Here is a 26,314-nt window from a genome sequence, read left to right on the forward strand (position 1 = left end):
GTATGCGCGCGGGCAGCTCAGTATCCCAGTCATCGTAGCCCCTTGTAACAGTGAATGGCGCTCCTCACCCTCTCCCTCCCTCCCTCGTACGCGCAGAAACCGTGCGCAGCCAAGCATCATTCCACAAACATCAAGCATTCACTTTACGGATCACATTGCTCTCACATCCATACATGAACATCATCCCATAATCACTGAATGGTGAACACTGAACGAGCCTGAGACAGCCCAAGTTCGAACCCATACGATACCGTGTGAGGTAGGCTGCGGCACACGCCGACCTACATACACCATGGCACACCAGGCCCGGTCAGCGAAGATACACAAATCGTATGGACATCCCGGCGTAGGCTCCGCATTTCCGCTGTCACGAATTGACTCGCGTGGCGAGTCGGCGACCGCAACCGACACACAATGCTATGACAGAGGCGGTGATGCATGTACATTGTACATACGGCAATAGCACGGTTCTGGTTCACCCATCACTGTCGGCTATGCCCCTGCCGTATGGTTCGAAAAGTATCAATCGCCGCCGCACAGTTGCGTGTGCTTGAAGATGCGAAGTGGGCTGGCTGTCAGTGCCAGGCCACCTCGTTCGGGTGTTTGATGGTCCCCATTTTGTAGTACTTGGCCGTGGACAGCGCGGTGGCCGACACTGATCCCGCAGCACTCTTCTCTCCCTCCCGACCAGCCGTCGAGCCGCTGTCGGCTAGCAGCTTACACACACACTTCCAGTGGTTCAGGTAGTTGGCCTTCCAGAGTCGGACGCAGCCGTCGTCCCCGGAGGAGCCCAGGATGGTGCCGGTGATGCTCCAGGCGACACGCCACACCACCGAGCGGTGGTCCTCGAGCCGCGCCAGCTCACGTACCTCCAGCGGCCCGCTGCCGTCGGCCGGCGGAGTCAGAGCGACAATCTGCACCGCCGACGACGCGATGCCCAGCACGTGGAATGAGCGGCCCATGTTGGGCGCAAACGCGATGTCGTGCACTTTGTCGGTGATGGCTGTCAGGTTCTGCACCTTGCTCCACTTGCGCGCGCTCTTGCTGTACTCGAAGACGAGCACTTTAGCACCGCCCGTGTGCGGGTTTGTGGCGTTGGGCGGCTCCTCGGACCCGGCCGCCAGGAGCTGAGACAAAAACGACGGCGCCGGCGACCAGCTGATGCACGAGCCGGCGCAGCGCATGTTGAGCTCGTGCTCCAGCGACCACGTACTCAGGTTCATCACGTCCATGGCCTCGTAGATGCGGATGACGCCGTCGGCCGAGACGGTGGCCAGCTGGAGACCCATATAGCGCGGCGAGAAGCGCACGTCCGAGACGGAGGTGCGCGAGTCGACCAGCGGCGCGCGCCGGATCCACGTCGTCTGGTGGTGGTCGCTGGATGCGTCGCTGACGATCTCCTCCCAGACGGCGGCCGTGCGGTCGAACGAGCACGTGGCCAGCACCTGGCCGAACTCTGGGTGTGCCCAGGTCACCTTCCACACGGCGCCAGAGTGAGCGCGCCACGAGCACGTGCACTGCCACTGGTCCTGCTCATTCTGGTCCCACACCTTGACTGTGTGGTCGCTGGAACAGGTGGCTAGCCGGCGGCCATAAAAGTCAAATGCCACATCATTGATCAGGTCATGGTGGCCTGACTCAAAGTTGCGATGTTTGGAGGTACTCATGGCTGAGCCCCAGACGTGATGTCAGACAGGCCCTGTGCCAAACAGGACAGCAGCTGTGGTCCTGACTCCTGAAACAAGACAGGTTTGAGAAGTGAGTGACTCAGGTCAATCAATGAAAATGTGTGTCAATACAGAGTTGATAAGATATCACCTTAGCATCGCCCCAGCCAGCAATTTGGTTTGGCTCAAGTTTGTTTTACCCCAGCAGCTCCAACATGCCAGATTTGGGCTGGTGTAAACGGAATGCAGTCAGAACAGGGGGTTTGGGTCGATGGCTCTATTCCAGTTAGCCAGTCTTAAGGCCTGGCTACACTATGCGTTTTCTTCGTGCGTTTTTTGCGTGTTTGCGTGTTTTGCGTGATATCGTTCTAGAAAAAAGAACGATATTACGTTTTTGTGATGTTTTTCACCTTAAATTTTAGTTACATAAGAGTTATATTAGCTTTTGTATATAACCAAAGTAAAAATTATATTGTTTATAACTTTTTTCCTAGAACGATATTACGCAAAACACGCAAACCTGCAAAAACGCACGCAGAAAACGCATAGTGTAGCCAGGCCTTTAGCTGTAAAGCGTAGCGCTTCAGAGTTGGTATGGTTTCGGACCACCAAGTCGTCCAGCTCAAGTACCTAGAGCTCCCTGCCACGGCGTGCTATGGCCAGGTCCGGTTGCCTCATAGCTGCTCTGGCTTACTGTGGCTGAAGTACGGTTGAGGTATGGCATGGCTGATATGGCATAAGTCCGGCTGTAAAGCGGGCAAGCTCTGGGATCATACCAGTCAGCTCCAGTACAGCTCCAGACCTTGCCCATGCTTTGGATAGAGTAAATGCCAGAGCTAGCCAGCTGCCAGAGTAAAACCAGATATGGCCTGGACCAAGTTTGCTGGCTGTGGCTGGGACCTTGTCATTAACACTAGAGCCATCTGATATTCATGCCCAGTGTGGCTACTCAGCTTCTGTCAGTGATTCTGTGTTCTGAGGGAGATGGAAACCGGAATCCATGAGTTTACATTCAATGCATTCTCAGACAAACTTGCTGCAGAACTCAGAAGGGACGACTGTGAAAACAGGGCGCCTGGGGCGATTTGATCAAGGTTCGTGAAATTTACACGTGACGTTTGGCATATAGAAGGCCCTTGGAGCGGGGTAAATTCCAAATATCACATGACTAATATGCCCTCCGGCGCCCTGTTTTCACCGGCGTCCCTCAGAAGGGCATTAGTTGGAGTTGGACTCAATGGAAATAGAGCATGTTAGGCTTCGAGTCTACTGCGTGGTGAGGCAGGCAAATTAAGGACACTGAACATCACATTTAGCACCCAGGGCTTAACTTATAGTGTGTAGGCTGGTGTGGTGGGTAGGTACCTACCACTGTTATCAATCAGCTAACAGCTTTTTCTTCCTGACTTTTCAGCACTTAAACCAGTAGCGGCAGTGTTGGGTAAGTACAAATTAACAAACCCTCCAAAATTTAATATGCATAATAGATAAGGCTTCAACTCACACATCAACCGTCAAGGGAAGGGATTCAATGCTCCAAGAAAATCCGAGATAGCGTTAGTTACTTTCGGCACCCTCTATCAAGGCCATCCTATCGGCTACCTATCGCAAGATCACGTATCTTGCAAGTTGCAAGGCCCTATATACCAGAGTATATAGCTATATACCGTATCTTGGCTTGAAACTCTTCACGCGAAAAACAGCAGCTCGCTTCAAAGCAATACCAATCAAATACCAATACCAATCCAATACCTACAACCAATACAAATCTTTCGCCGGTATTTAACACAAACGCGCCAGCTTTGTAGAAAACAATGGCTTTATCTCAAACTATATTATTTGCTAAATATGACGTCATATTCCATATATTTGGCAAAATGCTGCATGCTGATTTGCTGACTAACTTTTCGTGACATCACCAAAAGCTAACATATGATTTTTAGTTTCCGTTGGAGCGCGCGTGGAGCTCGCTGGACGATTTGTAAATTTTGTATGGGGTTGGGGTTTGTTGGGCCGATATTTGGGATTTTTAGGGGTTAGTGGGATGTTTTGCTGCTTTCCCTAGTAGCTGACTACTATTGCACGTAATTAAAGTAAGTTGGTAGTAATTTCCATTCACAATTGTAATAAGATCGCTTACAAATCCGTCTCCGGCCACGGAGCCTATCTCGATATCTCGATCTACATTTTAAATGATATATCTGCGAGGTTTAGTGTAATATCAATATACATGAAAATTACTCCTGTACTGTTATCTGGTTATTTATATCAAATGTGTATTTGCCTACATTTCCCTATTTTCCTGGCTGAGCTGTCTCACCAGCTGGGTGGTTCATTGAACCACCCAGCTAGGGTGGTTCAATTCCCAAGCAATGCAGCTAGGGTGGTTCAATTCCCAAGCAATGCATGCGACATTGCAGCTACTTGGCCATTTGGTTCAGCATGAGAGTTCCAGTTAGCATTTGGTCCACTAGGCATGGCACATAAACCAAATAGCAGACATGGCACAGATCCCAGGACAACCAATCACAAAAACAGATGGCCATTAGATTGATGGTCAAGCTTTGGATTAATGTGGAAAATATGACTAATAGAAGCCTCTCAATGAATCAACTATTTTGCATTCCTTCAGAGTTTACAGTTCTGAGAAAAACCCTCAAGATCCATCTTGGATCCATGATCTGGGATCATGATCAGTCGGGCGCACTGTGGTATCTCCTTACCTTACCTTACCTTACTGTTGGCGGGACTTTGGGAGGCCAGAGGCCTTTTGGACCCGTTCTCATCGAGCTCTTTGAATCTCGGTTATTGCTCTAGCTTAAGTAGGTATGTCATAAATATGATCAGACCAGTGACTATCAAGCCGGTTCTTGAACTCGTTAGCAGAGGTCGCCGTCACGACGTGGGGAGGCAGGGAGTTCCAGTCGTTTAGCGCCCGGACGCTCCAGTGGTTTCTCCGAGCTCTTGTCAGCGCTGTCGGTTTCGCTAGCTTCATGGAGTGACCTCTGGTGCTTGTAGAAGGAGCCGGCTGGAAGAAGTCGTCCTTTGCCAGGTTGAGGTGGTTGTTCATCAGCATGTACACCATGATGACGTCACCTCTGCGTCGTCTGTAGAGCAGGGATGGAAGCTTGAGTTTGCTGAGGCGCTCCTGATACGGAAGATGACGGATCTCCGCGACAAGCCGGGTAGCTCGGCGCTGTACTCGCTCCACAAGAAGCTGGTCTTCCTTGTTAAAGGGTCCCCAGACAATGTTCCCATACTCCAGGTGGGGGCGCACCAGCGTCTTGAAGAGAAGGGGTAACGTCTGAGTGTCCAGCAGCTCGAAGGAACGCCTGATGATCCCCAGGATCTGGTTTGCCTTCTTGATGGCCGTGGCAGCCTGCTTCCGAAACTTCAGCTGCTCGTCGACGATGACTCCCAGATCCTTCTCCTCCCCAACTTGTGCGACAGGGGCTCCAAGCAGGGAGTACTCGTGTCTGGGATTGCCGGACCCCAGATGCAGGACCTTACATTTCCTCTGATTAAAAGGCAGCAGCCAAGTCGTGGACCAGTGTTCGAGTCTTTCCAGGTCCAATTGCATCTGGGTGCGGCCCTGGGTTCCTTCCAGCCAAGGACTCGCATACAGTTTTGCGTCGTCCGCGAAGAGCTTGATATGGCATTTGACACAATCGGGGAGGTCGTTGACGAAGACAACGAAGAGAGTCGGGCCCAGGACCGAACCTTGAGGGATGCCGCTCCTTACTGAAACAGGAGCAGACCTGGCACCGTTCACGACTACTTGCTGACTGCGTCCGGTGAGGAAGGCCTCGATCCACTTCAGCAGATTCCCTCGAACCCCAAGGCCGTGCAGCTTCCGAAGTAGGCGCTGGTGGGGGACGGAGTCGAACGCCTTTCGGAAATCGAGGTAGGCGACGTCAACTGGCTCCTTATTCTCAATCAGCCGCGTCCAGTCCTCCAGGGATGACAGGAGTTGAGTAGCACATGATCTTTTCGGGAGAAAACCATGCTGAGCATCATTCAGCTGTCCCGTTTCGGTCAGGTGCTGAATAAGCCTGTCCCGGACAAATCCTTCAAGTATCTTTGACAAGACTGATGTCAGGCTGATTGGCCGGTAGTTTGTGGACTCCTGTCTGCTGCCACTCTTGTAGATAGGGACTACAGAGCCCTTCTTCCACTCGGATGGGAGCTCGCCGCTCTCCAGCGATTTCCCAAACAGCGAGCTGATGGGAACACATAGTGGGATGGCCAGCTCACGAAGGACTCTCGAGGGGATCTCGTCGGGACCCGGGGAAGTTGACGTTTTGAGGTTGCGAAGCTTCCTCTCGACCATGTGAGGAGTTACCTCGACTCTCTCGAGGAGGGGACCTTCCCATTGAGATGTCAGGCCAGGAACGCTCGAGCAGTCTTCACTCACGAACACACTGGCAAAAGCCTCGGAGAGCACAGCCGCTTTCTCCTCATCAGAGCAGGCCAAGGAGCCATCAGGCTTCTTGAGGTCTTCGATCCCCGCCTTTGTCTTGGTCCGGGAGTTGACATATCGCCAGAAGGGCTTAACCCCTTCTTTGAGGTTGCTGACAAGCTGCCTTTCGAAGTCCCGCCTGAGTCTTCTTGTCAGACTGCGCAAGTCGTTGCGAACTCGAGTGAAGCGGGTGTGATCGGCCTCGGCATGTGTCCTGATGTAGCACCTCCACAGTTTTGTTTTTCTATTCCTGAGTGTCAATGCCTCTCTTGTCATGTAGATACTTTTCTTCTTTCGGTGCTGTTTCAGCCTCGGGATGTGCTTGGTCATCGTCAGCTTCAGGGTGTCCGAGAAGAACTTGTAGTGATCTTCCAGGGGAGCTAGATCCATGCTCCTCCATGCAACACTCTGGAGGTCTCTGGCCATGCTCTCATACTCTCCTCTGTGAAGGTTGAGCCTGCTGTCTAGGGTGTCTCTCCTGGACGTATAGCAGTGCAGGTTAAACCGCAGTATCTCGTGGTCACTGTTGCCTAGAGCAGGGAAGTGGGCTAGATTTGTGACCATGCCCTCCTCATTTGAAAATATCAGGTCAAGGGTGTGAGGAATAAATCCATGTCTGAAGCGAGTAGGCTGCCTCACATGCTGGAATAGGTAGGCATCCCGCACAGCCTCAAGAAATGTATGCGAGGGATGAGAGGGGGGTGCTGTAGACATGTTGCAGTTCCAGTCGATGGTGCCAAAATTGAAATCACCCATGATTAATAAGTGCGATGGCTTGGCGTTGCTGACTTCAACTAGTAGGTTGCAGAGGTGGCCTGTCAATGCAGCATCAGCTGATGGGCTTCGGTATATGCCGCCTAAGATCAATGCATCACTTCCAAGGAGCCTGATCTTGAGCCAAAGCTGCTCAGTGAAAACATTGCCAGAGAAAGAGATTTCTGAGGCCTGAATACCTTTGGCAATGAACAAACATACACCACGAATACCACTAGACCCGAGATTTGGAGTTGAGGGATCAAAGTTGGTGTACTGGATGTATCCGGGAATGGCCAACTGAGCTGGAGCTATGGGAAGTGTCTGTGCCTTGGGGATGACCTCGGTGATACATATAACATCAGGCTGACTGCCCGCAATTTGCATACACAGCTCATCCCTTTTGTTGAGAAATTGGTCAGCATTAGTATAGAGAAAGCTGAGGCCAGCCTTCTCATCTCTTCTCCTGTCTTGAGACAGTCATGCAGCTTCCTCAGATTCAGATTCAGAGCTAGAAGGAACAACTGCAGGAACATCTACAGTTTCTGGGATGACCACCGAGGCCGTCCGAGCAGTTTGCGTTGGTCGGTTTGATGGGGCTGTGGCCTCACTGCCTCCCACACCCTGATTCTGTCAGGAGGTCCTGTCACCATGATTAGCCAAGGTTGTCTGCAAAGGTGTGGGGTGGTCACCGTTCATCGCGGCAGGTGGGTCTTGGACTTCAGGGGCTGCTGCCTCCCTTCTTCTGGACCCAGAGCCAGGTCTCATTACTCTGCTTCCTTCTACAATCTTGCGATTTTTAATCACCAAATTTAGCTCCCCATTGTCCTTGCGTCTCTTCAGTTCCTCTCTCAACTTGCGTCCTTCTTCTCTTTCCTCTCTCGTTAAGTCAGGGGAAAGGTAGATCCTTGGCCACAACTCACTGTGGCGGAGCTGGGGTGCCTGGCGGAGAATTTCCCATTTAGTTTCCTCACTGTCGAGGGTCACAATCAGCAAGCGGTGCTTGCCCGTCATGGGCTTCCCAACTCTGAATAACTTGGTCACACTGACACTTAGATGGAACTCATCTTTAACAAGCTGGACAAACCTGGATCTGTCCTGAGCTACTCTATCAGCATGGGTTTCAGCTGGTGATTCAGGCAGGTTATGGACAACCACATTGTTCTTGCGCTTCTCCTTGTCTAGGACACTGTCCACTATGCCCACAATCTGCAGGGAGGGTGTGGGACCAACAGATGTCTTTTGCTGCTCCTTTGGTAACTTTTCAATCTTTTCAATCTTGGATGTGATAGACTCAATCACCTCAACACAGGATCCCCTGACGATATCAGCGTAGGACTGCTGCCTCTTATCGTCATCATCCCTGACCTTCTGGACCACTGTGACGTTGTGATCGAGAACTGTGGATTCCAGTTTCTGGTTGCTGGCCTTGACAACATCTGCAAGGTGTTCTTGTCCATCACCCACCTTCATGAGTATTTTGGCTTGCTCAGAGAGAGCTTCCTCTAGGTGGCACAGTCTGGTCTCAACACGAGTGCAGCAGCCACAGCGGTGGGCTGTTTTTGAGAAACCATCCTTACATGCTGAGCAAAGCCACGCCAGGGACTTATGCCTCTTCAGAGCTTTCATCTCTATCTCGGTAACACCCTGGCAGTCGGCATGGAACCATAGGCAGCATGCATCACAGAGAATTCCCTCATCATCATCAGATACTGGCCTGCCGCAGGATTTTGATGGGCCACCCGAGCAAATCACAGCCTCAACTGCATCGCTTACACTGGAGGTACGAGATGGGGGTCCGAATGGTTTGAATACCTCATTTTCTAGTTTTCCGACTTCTCTTCCCTTCAACTTTGACCTGGCCCCCTGGGGCTTCTCCTTTCGGGACACATTTACATCAGCTATCACATTAGAACATGCACCGCGAAGGGAAACGCCATCAAGATCCACTGATCCTGAGTCTCGGCCGCGATCGCAGTCCCCATCCTGATCCTGCCCAGTAGGCCTTTCCCCCGATACTTGCTCCTTTCCAACATCAGAATTGGCCGAGCCCCGATCTCTTACCTTCTTTGCAGCTTTCTGATCGCCTCTGCCCTTAGTTGCAGTTTTCACAGATTCATTTGCATCCCCAACTGCCCCTCCAGCCACTCGAACGCCTCTCGTCGACACATTTCGCATCGGGGACGCCGATTCGTTCCTGTTATTCCGCCGTAGCCCCGGGCGCTCCGGGGAGCGGAGTGTCGGCATACCAACGCAGAGAATACCAGCGCCCCTAACGGCTGGTTGCTTCTCGAGTGAAGATCAAAATTATTCTCTTCCAGTTCAACTAGCTATGTGCAGAATGTGAGATGAGTATCTATAAAAAACTCATAGACCACATTCTTGAGAAACAAAAGATCGATGCAATAATCCAAGATCGCCAGAGCTCTCGAGGGACGTCCGCTCCCGCCAAAAGTCCGCGACCAATGACCAAATCTCCGATTCATTTATGGAGACGTTTCTATTATTGGAAACGTTTCCAATTTTGACTACTCTTCTGTTCCAAAAATGGAAACGCTCGTTCCATAAATAGAAACGCTAACATCTCCACACATATTTTCTTGCCAAGGGTGGCTGGATTCGATGTATAACAACTGTTTACCGTAAAACAAGCTCAGATACACCAAAAGCACTTGTCTTCTTGCATGGAAAGCTGTCGTATGCATTAAAATTCACGTCTTTAAAATGCTCCTGAATCGTATCCATTTATGGAGACTTAGTTTCCAAAAATGGAAACGACGATGTTCCAAAAATAGAAACGCTGAAGTTCAAATGTGTGCAAACTTAGCTTAAATGTGTTTTTAAAATTCACATGAAACTAAAAATTTGATGTTTTGGGACTGGTTTAGCATCTCGGCTCTCGGCAGTTACCTTGGACGTCGGGTTCGATAATAATACCTTGCGCGCCGCAACTGGAGCACATTCAAGTCAACTAAAACTAAGATTTCCCAGAAACTACTGGACAGATGTGGTCCAAAGTGGGCAATACATAAAGCGTAGATATCATTTCAATATATAAAATTAATATAAATGTTACACATGAGCTAGAATGAATAAATTCATCGTCAGAATACAACGGTATTTGGTGTGACGACGGTGCAGACCTTATTTCCATCCTGCTTTTTACGTATTTGCACGGATATTTACGTTGATCCGAGCCTACGATCATATTCAGCACATTTGAAATATCATAAAATGCCCACTTAAGTCTCCAAATAGGGCTTTGCAACAACTTTCATGCGATTTAATCAAAGATTGACGACCACCAGGCCGCTGGTACACCGGAAAACGCAGCGTGAAAATGAATGAAAAACTGAAGTTCCCGGTGATGTGGTTGTTCCAATCAATGGGTCAGTCTTTCAGTAGTCTGTTAAAAACGTTATTTTTTGTTCAAAACATTCATAAATGTTATTATTTTCGATTAGAAAAACGTGTGAATTTTTTTATCACATCAACATGTTATAAGCATCGCCTCGTTCGTCAACTTCCGGTTTTCTGATCGGAAAGTCGGAGAACAGGAATATAAACTAGAATGCTGGCTGTCGATTGGTGGCATCCTGCGCATGCCAAATTGCACCAATCAATGCCCAGTTTGCTTTAAAGGTAGCGATGCACACAGCGTCTCCATTTATGGAACAGATCGTTTCTATTTTTGGAAACGGCGTATCCATTTTTGGAACATTGTTCCAAAAATGGAAACGTTTCCATAAATGGATCGGAATTACCACAGTGTGCCCGACTGTGATCATAGATCTGATTCATTGAGAGGCATAGATCTGAGGTAGCGTGGAGAGATTTTCTCAGAACTGTTAACTCTGAATGAATGCAAAATAGTTAGTTCAATGAGAGGCTTCTATGGGCAATTCTTTTCACCATTATTCCATGCTTGAAGACCATCAATTGGCCTGGACCATCTCAGTTTTTGTGATTGGTTGTCCTGGGATCTGTGCAATTTCTGACAAATTTAATTTTGTAACAATTAGCAGGCAACATTAGTAGGTCTGACGTCTGTCATGTGCAACTACTTCAATTTGGCAGTTGGCTGCTGTAGCTTTCCTGTGGTACACACCTACCTACCTTCTCTGTGCATTAGCCATGCCATGGGCCATGGTTTCGTGCTTGCCTTAGCCCTTACTGAGCTGCAATGCATGAATACAGAGCCTGCATTTCTGGGTACTGTGGAAAATGACCATGTCCTAGAGAGTCACTGCATTATTATTTACTATGTCTAATAGTAGTAGCTGATAGGACTTGTTACAATTTCAATGAAAGTGTCTATTTTTGAATTGTATGAGCAAGTTCTGTCTTTGGGATCTCATTTCATGCTGGCTGCTGTATATTTATTTCTGCATAATTTATGTGAACTTTTTTATTTGATCATTTGAGTAGCAAGCATTTCAAGCATCTGAACAATGAACATTGAGTTAACTGTAAGAACTGCATTATGTCTCAATCACAGTGTATTCTAAATGTGTTTGTAATGCCTCTTTATGGTGAAATGACAATTTTTCAATAGCAACCTTTCAATGCTAAACAAAACCCAGACCCAGCTCCTGTGTTATCTGTGTGTGCTGTTGTGCTGCTGTGTCATGCTGAATGTAACTGAGTACCTACCTAATGTGTCTATGACTGTACTGTTGGCAGACTGAGCAGCCATGGTGGTGGTCACGCCCAGCGGCGGCCACCGGCTGCTGCCGTTCTCGGCCGTCACCCACCAGCGGCTACATCAGGCGGCGGCGCGGCCCGGCGCCGACCCCGCCGGCGCCGCTGACCAGGCGCCCGGTGCACCGTTCGGCCAGCCGCTGCCCGGCGGCCGGCTCGCCTGGGCGGCCAACGGCGCCGCGCTCGAGGTGCTCTGCTGCCGGACGGGCGCGCGTCGCGCCGCCTGGACGTTCGGCGCGCACTGCACGGACGGCGCTCCGCCACAGGTGACTGCCGTCTGCTCCGTGGCCGAGGCGGTCGGCCCGGCCGCCGCCCATCTGCTGGCCGTCGGTCTCGACTGCGGCGGCCGCTCCGACTCGTCCGGCGCTACCGGCGGCGGCATGGTGTGCGTGTTCGACCTGTCGGCGGCGGCAGTGGTGCGCGCCGTCCGACTGCCCCACCAGGTGACCGCTCTGCACGTGCTGCGCGCGCCGACCGACTCGGTCGACCTGTGCCCGCCGCTACAGGCCATGGGCGTGCTGGCGGCCGTCGGCACGCAGGCCGGCTTCGTGCTGCTGCTCGACCTCTGCCTGGACGGGCCAGTGGACACAGACGAACGCAACCCTGGCGTGCCCACTTACGTCACTGTACTGGAGCCGGCGGCGGCGCAGCGGCGCCACGAGCAGGCGGCGCTCGGAAACCACCTGTGTCTGCCGCTTAACGACGCGGCCGTGGAGGGCGGCATGTACCAGCACCGGTCAGCGGCGGGCCGGCTCGAGCACGCCCAGCCTGCCGACGACACCTGGGTTTCGACCGTGCACTGGCTGCCCCAGCTGCGCAGCCTGGTCGTCGGTCTCAGCTTCGGATGCTTCCAGGTATGGAGGAGGGGCTGCGGGGAGGAACGGGCGGGAGCGGGGTGACGGTATTCTCTGTCAGCTGCTCATAATTGAACTAGGAGGTAGAATGTGGAATGTTATTGTGTTTTACTTTGCTCGCTTAGTGTTGCTTAGTGTTACTTCGCTGTTGTGATTCTACAGTATGTTATTATAGATAAATTGTTAACTGTGACAGGGCTGGCAGCTGACACATTTATACTTTGAACTTCCCAACGATTGCTGTTATTTGTATGGGCAAATTTTGTGGAACCACTGTAGCCAGAAATGTTTTAGTCCTAAGGCAAAACGTAACAAGACAACTCAGTTCTGTACTCCTTGTTATTTCCCTGTTGCATTTAGAATCAATCTTGTCTGTATTTTTGTGAATTTCCCATACTGTGTTAGGTTCTCAAACTGCGTTGTGAGCTGCTATTGTGCCACCGTCAGGTGTGGAGTCTGGAGACACTTCAGCTAGAGTTCGCCAGTCGGTACGAGGCCGGCCAGCTGCCAGTGGTCGGCTGCGTCTTTCTGGAACCCGAGAACGACCCGCGCCGCTTCGTCTACCTGTGGGTCATCAACAGCGTGCCGGCCTACCACGACATGAACGGCTCTGTGGCCTCCGCGGCGCTGTACGCGTTACTCTACACAGAACGGTCCTGGGAGCAAGGCATACCCGTCTACCGCGGCCTCCAGCAGGCAGGTCGGAAGCTGGTGTACGATCTGACCACCACGCCCGAGCAGCCGGACGCCGGTCGGGTGTCGGCCAGCTGCCTGCTGTCGGCCTTCGCGCTGCCGGCTGCCGGCCTGGAGAGCAGCGGCGGCGGAGACGACAGCCTGGCGCCGCGAGACGGCACCTGCTGCGCGCTGGCCTGGGAGGCGTGGACCGAGGACGGCGCCTCGGCCTGCACCTGTCTGGCGCTGTTCGACCTGAACCGCTGGTACCAGGCGCAGCTGCCGCACCGCGTGGACGCGGCCGGCCTGGAGCGCTGTGAGTACCTGCGCTTCTTCTCGCTGGACGCCAGCGACGGTATCGTGATGGGCGTGTCGGTGCGCGCCGCCGAGCCGCGCTCGGGTCTGCTGACGACCACCCTGCTGCTGGACGTGGGTGTGCAGACCATGTCGTTCTGCGGACCGCAGGAGCAGCTGCTACGCGCTCTGCAGGCGACTGGAGGCGCCCAGCTGTCACAGCCCCTGCAGGCGTACGAGGCTGCGCGCCGGCTCGGTCTGGTGTCCGCCGGTGCCGTCTCCCCGGCCGAACAGCGCGAGACGCTGCTCACTCTGGCGCTGGAGCGCGGCTTCAGCTCGCTGTTGGCGTCGTGTGCGACACGGTGGTCGTCGGGCGACTCCGACCCGGGCGGCTGCACCCTGCGCGCGCTACTCAACTGGCTTTGGCAGCACGCCGTCGAGGTGGTGTCGCGCATCGACGCAGCGTGTGTACCGCTGTTTGACATGAGCGCCGGGAATCTCTCTGACGAAGATCTGGCCATTCTACATGGACTGCGCGCTCAGCTGGACGGTATGGTCACAGTGCTAGACACTATGGCTGCCAGAACCCCAAACACTGACGGCGGCCGCGCAGAGCTCGAGTCCAAGAGCTACGTGCTGCGTGTGCGTAGTCTGCACACGGGTGTGATCCTGTGGCTGTGTCACGCCGGCCTGCTGCCCGAGCAGGCTGACGAGGAGGCCGGCGAGTCAGTCGAGTTCGCGTACCCGGGCGCGGCGCTAGCGCAGTGGTACGCCGAGCGGCGCAGACAGCTGGGTCGCCGCCTGCTCATGGTGGACGGCCTGGTGGAGGAGCTGGGTGAGCCGCTGCGCGCCTACTGGCAGGAGGACGGCGACGGCGCGTACCCGCCGCGCTCACTGCAGGCGCTGACCCGTGCCTATCTGCTGGACGGAGTGACTGACGTGCGCAAACACCGCCTGCTGCACTATCTGCTGCTCGACCTCAGCCGACTCGTGTCCGACGAACACCACGACACGCTCAAGTCGTTCCCCTCCAGCTTCGCCATGCCGCCCAGCCTGATCAAGCTGACGCACGCCTTCTGGCACCTGGACCACGGCAATGTGGACTCTGCTCTGGTGTTCCTGATGGACCCTCTGGTCCGGCCGGCGGACCTCAGCGCCTGGCAGCACCGGCGCGTGGTTGAGTCGCTGTTGGCGCAGCAGGCGCCGCGCGCTGCCTTACAGTACGCCCGGGCGCGCCACCTACCGGCGCCGCACGCCGCCGATCTGCGGCTTCACCTGCGCGTGCTGCTGGATAACGGTCTGGTGACGGAGGCGCTGCGCTATGAGCGCCGCCACCGTCCTCTGGGAGGCGACGAGCTCACTGGGTGGCTGCTGGAGGGCTGCAAGCAGCGCCGCCTGCTCACGCAGCTGATGCGTCAGCCGCTGGACGCCGCGCTTGAGCGCCAGTTCATCCAGTTTCTGGAGAAGAACGCCGACCGTGAGTGTGCCGAGTTGCTGCACGTGTTCTACCTACAGCGGGGCCGGTACCGGGAGGCGGGCGACCTGCAGCGGAGACTGGCGGCCGCCGCTGCGCCCCCTGCCCCGGCGCGGGCCGAGTTTCGACAGTCGCTCCATCAGCTGCTACCGACGCTGATCCACCGACGCGACGGTTCGCCGTCGGCTGGAGTTCCCCGTCACAGCACCATTGCGAGTCGCCGCCGCCCACTCTCGGCACAGCTACACCAGGTGCCGGCCGACGTCCGCTCGCGCGCCATCCTCATCCAAGAGGTACTCGAACAGAACGGCAAGAAACCAGCGACTCCGGCGGTCGCCGCCACGCCATTCCGTCCTCGCCACAAGCGGAAACTGCCGGAGGATGATGACGTATTCGACAGTCCGGCTGGCGGCCAGCGACGTCCGCTGCGGCCCGACGTGCGGCGCCTGCTGCAGACACCGCCTGTGCGCCGGGCGCCGCGCCGCTCCGACATTGAGCCCGGCACGCCCCAGATGACCACTCCAGCCGCCACCAGGACGCCGCAGTCAATTCTCAAGGTGCGCCGTTACCTGGAATCGAGCGGCGCCTCGCGCACTGAGGACACGCCATCCAAGCAGCTGCGGTTTGGCATGCTGCGCGGCCGCCGCTCGTTGGAGGAGAGCCGTGCTGATCATACTCCCCCGCCGCTGGCCACTCTTTTCACCCCTGGGAAGACGCCGGCTCCTCTGCGTGCTCCGGTCCTCTCGTCCGCGTCCCCGGTGGCTCCCGAGCACTCTCAGACTCCGTCGACTCCCGCGCCGGTCCGACTGGCGTCTCTGTTCACACCTGGGAAGACGCCGGCACCGCTAGCGCCGCGCATCAGCCGTCTGCCCGAGCCGCGGATCGCTATGGCTGAGGTATTGGCTGCCGCCGAGCGAAAACCGCCTACACCCGAACCAGCCTCACCGCCGAGCAAACGTCAATCGCTGGCTAGTGAGCTAGATGACAGTGAGTTCTACAGTTTCGAAGCGAGCCCGACGGTAGCTGAGCAGACGCTCGAGTTCTTCGGCCGCGAGCGGCAGCTGCAGTTAGTAGAGCGTTCCTGGCATGATGAGAGTGACGTGGTGACCATGGGTGGCGATGTGTCGCGCAGATCACATACTGGTGACGACGACGAAACGATGAGCGAGGGCTCTCCGGCGCATGAGGATGAAGTTGGACAGCGGCACTCGACTCCACAGCAGGAGCTGCAGCGGCGTACCGTCGGCGACCAGGAGCACGAAGAAGCCGTCGGTCCGCGTACAGAGCTTCATCTGGTGACCCCTAGTCCGCGCCGAGAACTGCATCGGTCAACCCGGGCGACTGTCTGTGATACTGAAGACATTGGTGACAGGTCGGGCGTGCGTGTGGAGCGTAGCGAGGTCAGTGCTGTGGTTCACACTGAGGTATCGTCCGTGAGTGCACGAGCGACCGAGCCGACCGCACTGTTGGAGAAAAGCGAACAGAACCAGATCGTGTCCGAGGAAGATCAGAAATCAGTGGCTTCAGAGAATGAGTTGGAGACTGCTGCGCCTGAAGAAGAACCAGCCATGTCAGAAAAAGATGAGGAGGAGCCCGTCACTCCGTCCGAGGACAATAAGACACCCGCTGCGTCATCAGAGAAGAGCGAGCGGCGTGAGTCCAACTCGTCTGGAGAGTTTAGCCCACTGATCGGTAACAAGTTCACCAGTCTGGCGGCAATGGCTGATGACGAGCCGGCGGAGGGTGCCTTGGAATCGCTGGGAGCCCAGATTTTGACGGGAGCTGACAGCAGCCCTCAGCGGGCGAAGCCGTGCCCTGAGAAATCACCAGAGAATACCTCCACTTACGCGGCCGGTGAAGAGCCTTTTGTTGTGAAGCGGACTGCCTGGGTCACTGGAGAGGAGAGTGAGACGCAGGATCGCACACTGAGCACGCTTGAAGCGCAGATTCTGACGGGACCCGGCACGGTCTCTGCTGGGAAGGAGACGCCAGAGCGCGAGTCGCCAGCGCCGGAGGTGACGTCAGGAGCAGAGCCGGTAGCTGTGAGGGAGGCCGCCTGGGTGACCGGCACGCCAGAGAGTGACTTGTTGGACCGCAGGCTGGCTGAGCTGGAGGCTCAGGTGGTGTCGGGTGGTGATCAGGTCAGCACTGGAAGCACCGAGTTCCGCCGCCGCTCCACACCGGACGGAGAGTCTGCGGTCGAGCGACGGACGGCGTGGGTGACCGGCGTCCCGGACGACGACGACGAGGAGGCATCACCGATGTCGGAGAGTTACTTGGCACCGCCGGCTGGCTTGCAGGAAGCTCTGCAGAGGATCGACCAGGCTCTCCAGTTGCCTGATCTGTCTACGACGATCGGGCAGGGAGCGGCCATCACCTCTGGTGTGCTTTCAAACAGCTCGGAGGCGGTGTCCAGTATGACTCTTCGGCTCGAGTCGGACAGTGAAGACGAGCAGGAGCCGGCGCAGTTCACCGGCTTCACCTCGCTGCAGCAGGGGCCGGCCGAGCCGGCGGCGCCCAGTCCGCCGCGCTCGCCGCCCGCCGACCGTCTGACTCGCTCGTCTCTGCTGCGCCGGCCCAGTCCGACGGCCGGGTCGCCTCTGCTGACCCCTCGGCGCAGTCTTCGGCGGCGGGCCGGCTCGGGGGCCGCCGAACAGATCACTGAGAAGACAGCCGAGACAATCGTGGAGACCCAGGCGGCTTTAGAGACCACGAAGACAGTCGTGGAGTCCACGGAGACTATCGTCAAAGCCACGGGGATGGCTGTTGAAGCCACGGAGGAGAGGACCGTTGAAACCACGGAGAAGGTGGCCGTCGAAACCACCAAGTCAGCTGGCGAGTCGCCCAAGAGAGCCGTTAAGACTGCAGAGACAACCGTGGTGACTTCGGAGACAGTTGAAACCACGGAGACAGTTGAAACCACGGAGACAGTCGCCGAGCCGTTAGAGGCAGCCGTCGAGACTGCAGAGACAACCGCGGTGGTGACCACGAAGACAGTTGAGACAACGGAGACAGTGGAAACAATGGAGACAGCTGTTGAAACTGTGGAGACGGCCGTCGAAGCCACGGATACTGCTGCTGAGTCCACAGAGGAAGCCGTCGAGTCCACAGAGGCAGCCGCTGAGACCATGGATGAAACCGTCGAGTCCAAGGAGACAGCTGCTGAGCCCACAGAGGCAGCCGTCGAGACAACCGCGGTGGTGGCCACGAAGACAGTTGAGACAACAGAGACAGCCGTCGAAGCCATGGAGGCGGCTGTTGAGTCCACGGAGGCAGCCGTCGAGTCCAAGGAGACGGCTGTTGAGACCATTGAGGCAACCGTCGAGTCCGGGGAGACTGCTGCTGAGTCCACAGAGGCAGCCGTTGAGCCTGCAGTAGAAGTGGACGGAGGTGGGTCGGATCCGGTGGTGCCTGCCGCCGCTGCGGGGACGCTGTCCTCTCCGGAGGTCGGTTCAGCGGAGGAGGACACGACGCCATCACCAAAAACTCGGCGAGCGACACCGTCGCCGAAGAAAGAGAAGACCGTCGTACGATCTCCGGAGAAGGCAGGACAGTCCACGTCGCCCGTTGCCAAGATCACCACGCCAACCTCATCTCCACCAACGAGACAGGCGGCGGCAGCGGCTGCGCGTGCCGAGCCGTCGCTCTCCCCGGTGGCTGAGGAGCACCCCTCGGAGGCTCCTTCATCGCCGCCGACAGACTCGGCCGCTACTCTGACCACCCCGTCCAGAGCGCGGCGCAGCGTACGGCGCAGCGTTGGTGGAGTGACTCCCCGCTCCCGACTCAGTCTTCTGGCGGCCGTGGATCCTCTCTCACCTGTACCCGAAGGGCGCAGTGTCGGAGCGGCGAGCGGTGAGCCCGCTGAGCCGGACACCGCCGCTGTCACAGAGGAACAAGAAGGCGAAACTGAGGAGCCTCTGCCAGAGCCGACCTCCACGCGGAAGAGCGCCCGCCGCAGCACCTCTGCGGAGCCGGAGCAGGCACCGACCTCCACGCGGAAGAGCTCCCGCCGCAGCGCCTCAGCGGAGCCAGAGCAGGCGCCGATCTCCGCCAGGAAAAGCTCTCGGTCGCGGGCGGGCTCGGTGGGTCCGGCCACGCCTCTCCGACGCAGCGCGCGGACTCGCAGCGTCTCGCAGGAGCCCGAGGAGGCGGGCGCAGAGACAGACTCGCTGCGGGGAGGCTCGATCGAGCCTGGGTCGCCGGTCTCCACACCATCCAGACGGCTGAGGACGCGACAGGTGTCAGAGGAGCCCGAGCAGGCCACCGCTCCCGCGACCTCGAGGGGCAGGAGAACGAGGAAGGCTTCTCAATCGGAACATGGTGATGACTCGGTGTTTGAAGATACCACTAAGAAGGGAGCGGCAACCAGAGATGTCTCCGAAGAGCCCAAAGATAAGGCGAGCCCTGATACCACCGTCAAAACGAGGCGTACCAGAAAAGTTTCTGAGGAACCAGAAGAGCCGACTGCCCAGAGCACAGCTCAGAAAACAAGACGTACAAGAAAAGCCTCTGAGGAGCCGGAAGAACAATCAGTGTCGGATACAGCAAAAAAGACCAGACGTACCAGAAAAGCTTCTGAGGAGCCAGAAGAAGCAGCAGTCCTGGACACAGCAAAGAAGACCAGACGCACCAGAAAGGCTTCTGAGGAACCAGAAGAAGCAACGGTTCTTGACACAGCAAAGAAGACCAGACGTACCAGAAAAACTTCTGAGGAGCCAGAAGAAGCATCAGTTTTGGACACAGCAAAGAAGACCAGACGCACCAGAAAGGCTTCTGAGGAGCCAGAAGAAGCAACGGTTCTTGACACAACAAAGAAGACCAGACGTACCAGAAAAGCTTCTGAGGAGCCAGAGGAACCATTAGTTTTGGATACAGCTAAGAAGACCAGACGCAGTAGGAAGACCTCCGAGAGCCAGGAAGAACATACGGCGGCAGACACCACACAGAGCGGAAGGCGAACGAGGAAGACGTCTGAGAGTGTGGCCGCTGAGGAGCCGACTCCGGCGAGAGCCACACGGACCAGGAAGATGTCTGAGTCCTCTGAAGCAGATGTGCCTGTTCCCTCTACGAGCAAACGCACCAGAAAACAGTCCCAGGCGAGTGAATCGTCGGAGGCTGGCGGTAGCCCCGAGCGGGCGTCCAAGACCCGCCGACTGCGGGGTTCCTCAGAGGACGTGGAGGATGATGAGGACGACGGCATGGCGCCTCCGGCCTCCCCGGCGCGCAGCACCCGCGCGCGCAGTCTCTCCGTCCAGCCGTCCTCGCCGGCTCGGCTGCCGACACGGGCGGTCTCGGAGCAGCCGCCCGAGACGCGCGTCACCGCCTCTGGGCGCAAACGGCGGCCGGCCAAGGGCTCGGAGCCCACCACACCACCCACCGCGACGAAAACAGGCCGCGGAACGAAGAAGAGCAGGGCGGCAGCGGCGGCTGACGAGGACGAGGACCCGCCGTCGGACGGAGAGCAGTCGCCGCCTGTGCGCCGCGCGGTCGGCCGCCGCAGTCAGGCGGGTGCCGCCGCGCGCCGCTCGGCGCTGCCAGCTATCGCTGAGGCGGCGGCCGAGGCGATGCCGCCGCCGGCGGGCGCAGCTGCCGGCCGTCGGCGGCGGCGCCGCACGACGCGCCTGCCCTCGGAGCCGCAGGAGGCCGGCAGTCCGCTGGTGCTGGTCACGGAGGAGCAGCTGGAGGAGATCCAGCGCCGCTCGGAGGACTCGCCGGAGCAGGAGCCGCTGCCGCGCGACCGCCGGGCCTCCATCGCGCGCACCCGCCAGCGCACTGGCCCCCGCCGCTCGGTGCGGCTCTGGTAGTCGCCTGGGAGCGACTGGGGCGCCATCTGCGGCGTACCGTCAGTGATGTTCGACTGTGACCGGCTATGGTCGGTCAGCTGCTCAGTGTGTTCATGTATGAATGTGTGAGGTAGTCGGAACGTGGGGAGGGAGGGGGTGGGGGACTGTCCATTGTTCAGTGGCCACCACGGGTCACGCTTGTATGTGTCAAACGTATTTTGGATAACGACCGTCTCGCTGTCCATGCCATCGTCGCTGGGCAGTCGTTCCGAACGTCTCGCCTGTCCCGTGCCCGGCCCGTCGCGTGTGGCTTTCTCAGCGCAGGGAACGAACGTTTCAGTTGATAGCGTTGTGTGCTCGGTTTTGCGGTCGTTTTGCGTCGGTTTTGTACGCGATCCGAGCTCAGATACAATGGTGTACGGTGTGATTTGGGGATAGATTCAGGGGCGTTGGGCGGTCAGTGCCGGTGGGGAGCCGCGCAGGACTGTCGTTCTCAGCGCTGTCACCGGCTGCATCCGCGTGGTCCGACGACGTTTGATTCGTATCATGAATAGCGAAATGTTCAGTGGCTCGCAGTGCTGTCCGTCTCTGTTAAACGATTTGTCACCGACGCCAAAACTTGTCAGTGAATGTGTTTAAGTTGAGTTACTACAATAAACGTGAGGAGCGCCTGTTGTAGTGTACGAATGGCCGTGAGCGGTGCTCGCAGAGAGCTGCTGTCTGCAGATACGTCTGTACAAATGGGCATGTGCAAATTCGAGCGCCGGAGGCTCGGTGGCGGCTGAGAGCCTGTTGGGCGTGTAGCGCCCTGCATGATGAATGCCAGCTCGTAGCGCCCCCGGGCTGGGAGGCAGTGCGTGCAGAGTCGGCGGCTGTCTCCCTGCGGGTGACAGGTTCACACGGATTTGACAGGTGACGAGAAGTTCGCACAGATCTGATATGGGAGCTGACCGGGCACTGCTGGCTGTCTGTCTGCTCGGTAACCAGGGAGGAACGATCCGCAGCTGGCGCCGTCAGCTGTTAGTTCAGCTGTCAGCAGGTCCGCCGGCGGCCCATCGCCCGCTCACCATCGCTCGGCTGATGAGCGGCCGCCGTTCGCCACATGACTCCGTCACGAACCTTTCTGACCACACCGCGGTCGGCCAGAGGTCACGGCATTAAACTGGCGCTAACCCAGTTCGGGCTGTCAGCAGCTTGACCTCTGGGCGGCCGGGGGCGGGCCGCGCCTCTGGGAGGTGTTCGCGCGCCGCCAAATCGCTGTTGGACACGAACCGCGCCGGGCTGCCCCGTCTGTCGGCGGCCGTCAGACTGGCCGTCCGTGAGCGATCCGCCGCCACGGGCCTAATTCGCAGCGCTAAACGCCGCTCGGACGCCCGTAAATCGTCGCCGAATGGCTTTATTAGAGCGCTGTTCCGAGCGACTGGGCACGGCGCACTCCTCTCCCCGCCCTGAGCCACCCCCCCCCCCCCCCCCCTTCCCCCCGCGGAGGAGGGCAGGAGCTCCAGTTGACCCGGCTGGGCATCAGTTCGGATAGCAGGGCCTGATAGCCTCTCTCTTTCCGAAGGACGGTACCAACCGCTTCAACGGACCGACACTTATCTGTCGCTTCTATGGTATTTGCTCCCAAAAGATCGTAAGTACCCTGAGTTGAGACCATCGAATCCTCTCAAGGGCCAGCTTCTGAAGCTGCCTGCCGTCACGAGTGGCCTCAGTCTTGCATTCTACCTAACGGGGCACCGGGTAATGTGCATGCCTCTCGTTTTTAAACAAACGTAGCATCTTCACTCTACCCTTTCAATTCATTCCTTCGGTCTCTCTCTCTCTCTCTCTCTCTCTCTCTCTCTCTCTCTCTCTCTCTCTCTCTCTCTCTCTCTCTCTCTCTCTCTCTCTCTCTCTCTCTCTATCTCTCCTCTCCCTCTCCCTCTCCCTCTCCCTCTCTCCTTTCCTCTTTCTCCTCCCTCTCTCTCCTTCTCTTCCTCTCTCGCTCTTTCTCTCCCTCCTCTCCCTCTCCGTTTCCTGTCCCTCTCCCTATCCCTCCTCTCTCCTTCGCTCTCTCTTCTCGATCTCTCCTCTCCCCTCCGTCCCTCCCTCTTCTCTTTCTCTTCCTTTCTCTCTCTCTCTCTCTCTCTCTCTCTCTCTCTCTCTCTCTCTCTCTCTCTCTCTCTCTCTCTCTCTCTCTTTCTCTCTCTCTTTCTCTCCCTCTCCCTCTCCCTCTCCTCTCTCTTTCTCTCTTTGTCTCTCTCTCTCTCTCTCTCTCTCTCTCTCTCTCTCTCTCTCTCTCTCTCTCTCTCTCTCTCTCTCTCTCTCTCTCTCCATAAACGGCCGTTCCTCCGGTGCCTCAATGGGAGCAGACGTGCCGCCCTTGCACGCATGCCTAGCTCGCGCCAAAAAAACGGCGCGACCACTGCTGTTCGGAATGAGCGGCATCAATGGACGAACTGGCCCAGGTCACCCATGCTATCGGCTGGACCGGGTCGCGCCGGTCTAGCTAACCGGGCTGCAGTGCCGTCTCACGTCTCTGGCTGAACCGTCGGGCTGTCATTTTTGCCCCATACGACTACGACAGACTTTTGATAAACTATATGTAGGTCACCACAAAACGCATCCTGTGGTTTCTAGGTACATATAGGTATAAATGTATGGCGCTGTCGGCGACGGTCAAGCTCCGCTTGCGCTGAAGACCTGTCGCGGGATTGTGCACCACCGGTCACTTATTGTTCTCATTCACCAGTCGGTCACCACCCCGAGTCCCACCGACACCCGAGGCGGCTGGTTTCCCGCCGACCACCGTCCGCCGTCTCCGTCCCGGGCGGGTGAACGGGCGCCGGCCCCATAAATCGACACACACCCGCTCGGCGCGCGCTAACAAGTCGCCTCCCTGGCACCGGTCGGGCCCGCGTGCTTAATCACGCCTTATTGGAGCTCATTAGTGGCTATCTCTCTATCTGAGGCCGGTCCACCACGGGCAGGGTAGGAAGGCTGGTGTTGTTATTTGGTCGGCCAGCAGGACCGGTGTTCTCCAAAAATGGAATAGCAGTAGATATTTGTTCGTTTTCGCCTTATTGTGGTCCAGGTATCGTGAGACGTGATTAGTGTCAACCTGTCCGTTTTGATACGTGTGCTCGATAGTACAGCAAACTTCGTTCAAGGCGAAGACGAATTTCAAGAAGCACTGACCAAGGCGAATAATGGTCTGACTCTATGTAGTAGGGTGTCTCGAAAGTGGGGTCAAAAAATTAATTCACTTCCTATAGCAAAAACCACTTGCATCTAGCCTTATTATGACATGAAATGATGATTAAAAAATTTTCATTTAATGTTCAGAACCAGCGCACCTCGTCTATCGTAACCCTTTCCTGACAATTTCAGGCGTTGCAGTCTCCATAGACTTTCTTCGTTGTTATTTTCACGTAAACTGTATAAATGCGTTCTCGCTTCAGCTTGCGATCTTTCAACGAATCAATACATTTGTTGCATAAACATTTACTAAAGCACTTTCCTAGCCCAACATATCCAAAAATTGCCAACCTGAGTGATACTCATCCTGCTGACAGTAGGTTATGCTAAAAGCTAATATCCATGTCGCTGACTAGGTAAAATGCAGTAAGAATGCCAACACACATGATAGGCGGCGTTTTCTACGTTTCTGTCTTGCTCTTGAGCGCACTCCATTCCATTTTTTTTTTTTGTCCGGATAAGTGGGAGGTCGAGCCTTGACTTCGCACGGCTGACATTGATATCGGCCGTCATGGCCGACACGCTTCTGCGACACTCTTCTGCGCTAGCAGCATTCCTCTGCTTCAGGAATCATCGGAGAACATCGCTTCTCCATGGAAGCTGCGTGCGAGGAAGACTGGCGCCGATCCAGATTTGTTTTTTTTTTGGGGGGGGGCAACTCATGCAGGAGCCAAACCTAGCGTACCACCAAATCCTATTTTCTCATCGGATTTAGGCCACTTATTTTTCGTCACAGCCCTGACACGATGAACATTTTTTCACTTAAAAAAAAAATGTAGAAATGGTAACCCACCCGACTCATGCCTTTATATCACTTTGTAAACACTTCACATTGCTTTTGTCGACCAGTTCACCCGCTCCGGGTCGGTGCTTGGCGCAACCTTTGCGGGCCGGGAGGTGGTAAAACACCCCCTGTTTAACTCGGCTCCTGGGCCACGCACTGATTGAACTATGTTTCATTATCGTTTGTGGGAGGGGGCAAACAGGCCACTTTAGGCCTTTGAGGCCGCATACTGCTTGGTATGACCGCATACTGCAGCCCTAAATGCAGTATGCGGCCAAACCTTTGAGGCCGCATACTGCATAGCCCTAAATGCCCCCTCCCTGCAGATCCGCCAGTGTAAGAGACCATTGGAGCTGGAGGAAGGTCTGCTAGGTGGACATTCAGGACCGGGACCACGGTCTGGTTACGGGTACTTGGACCGGGCTTTGCCATGGCCTGAGAATGAATGAGGAACTTCACCACCAATGCATACATCGACTGTCGACACCATCACGAGAGTTAAATCAACACTGGCGGCCGCAGCCCCTCGAGGTGAAACTCACCAAGCCTCCAGGCGGCAGCGGGCGTCGTTCACGTCCTCGCCAAGTGGCAAGTAGGCTCTGGACACGAGACGGCTCACAATTGTGGCTTGGGTACTATGATTATGGGGTTAGAGCAGACAAAAGTTATCACTGTGCTGCTGCCGCGGTTGGGCTCGAGGGGCTCGAGTGTCGACTAGGCGTCCTAGCGTGTCTGGTCCGAGTTCCAACTGAGATTATGGGCTGGTGCCGGACGTGGTTTGTCCAGAGTTTAGCTGCGCTGAAGCGAAGGTCGCATTACAGGCGTGACTTTAAAAAGTGTATCGACAACGTCTACACTAAATAAAGTCAATTAACTACCGACCTGAAACTACGATTAAACTCTTTACCCACGAACTCTGCCTGAGACTTCCGTGAAAACCGCCGTATTATTACTGCCACTAGCACCAAGCAAAACCAATGGAGACTGCAACGCCCGAAGAGTAGGTGCAAGCTTTTGGAAATCGCGACTGCGCTTGTTGAAGACAATGGCTCATAATTTTTTAATTGCGATTTTCGAAACCAGCAGACTCGATTGCAAATGTTTTGGACTATAGGCATGTCAACTTTATTTTTCGAGACACCCTACTATGTAGGTATGTCATTCCTATCTACGAAGTGCGTGAACAGTAGTATTTCATTTATCCCTACAATAATTGGCACGATTTATAACCGATCTCTTTTTAGCCGCGCAGCAAATAATCATTACACTTTTTATCTTTATTATTTACGATCTTTTTATTTGTAGGTATATCGCGAGGAAGTCTGCCTACTCATACATTTTCAGTTAGTGAATTGGGAATTTGACGAAGAAAAACTTGATAGAAGATAATGAATAAAAAATTGAAAGCCTAGAACAGCTGCGACGGTAAGGACCCCATCACGCCGTTGCTGGCATCCTTCTCCAAAAACGTGTAGAAACTAATTTGCAGAGGCATCTGAGACCTACTATTAAAACGCTCTAAATTAGTTCGGCTTCTCGAGCAAACCACAGGAATGGTTCCCGCGGCCGAGTAGGGCAGCTGGTGCCGGTGTTTTATGGCGGCACTCCGGCCGTGGCTCCCCTGTCCCGTGACCGG

At 55.7% G+C, this 26,314-nt stretch overlaps 2 protein-coding genes across 12 annotated transcripts; one reads left to right on the forward strand and one right to left on the reverse strand.

Moving 5' to 3' along the window:
* Positions 1 to 137: 137 nt before the first annotated feature.
* On the reverse strand, positions 138 to 9,116 carry LOC122365131 (nucleoporin SEH1-like). Of its 11 annotated transcripts, none has more exons than XM_043336096.1 (2): positions 8,944 to 9,116; positions 138 to 1,735 (listed from the first exon to the last, which is right to left on the reverse strand). In XM_043336096.1, exon 2 carries the CDS (start codon positions 1,665 to 1,667, stop codon positions 576 to 578), a length of 1,092 nt encoding a protein of 363 aa, XP_043192031.1. In that variant the 5' UTR covers positions 1,668 to 1,735; positions 8,944 to 9,116; the 3' UTR covers positions 138 to 575. The 11 variants fall into 11 exon arrangements, with proteins under 11 accessions (XP_043192031.1, XP_043192034.1, XP_043192040.1 ...); XM_043336099.1 differs by lacking the exon at positions 8,944 to 9,116 and adding an exon at positions 3,424 to 3,460; XM_043336105.1 differs by lacking the exon at positions 8,944 to 9,116 and adding an exon at positions 3,420 to 3,449.
* On the forward strand, positions 3,664 to 21,328 carry LOC122365129 (protein ELYS-like). The gene is made up of 3 exons (XM_043336091.1): positions 3,664 to 3,760; positions 11,563 to 12,434; positions 12,882 to 21,328. Exons 2-3 carry the CDS (start codon positions 11,574 to 11,576, stop codon positions 20,676 to 20,678), a joined length of 8,658 nt encoding a protein of 2,885 aa, XP_043192026.1. The 5' UTR covers positions 3,664 to 3,760; positions 11,563 to 11,573; the 3' UTR covers positions 20,679 to 21,328.
* The last annotated feature ends 4,986 nt before the right edge of the window (positions 21,329 to 26,314 follow it).

This window comes from Amphibalanus amphitrite, unplaced genomic scaffold (assembly GCF_019059575.1).
Source record: "Amphibalanus amphitrite isolate SeventyFive unplaced genomic scaffold, NRLGWU_Aamphi_draft 000716F_arrow, whole genome shotgun sequence".
In the NCBI taxonomy this organism is placed as follows: Eukaryota; Metazoa; Arthropoda; class Thecostraca; order Balanomorpha; family Balanidae; genus Amphibalanus; species Amphibalanus amphitrite.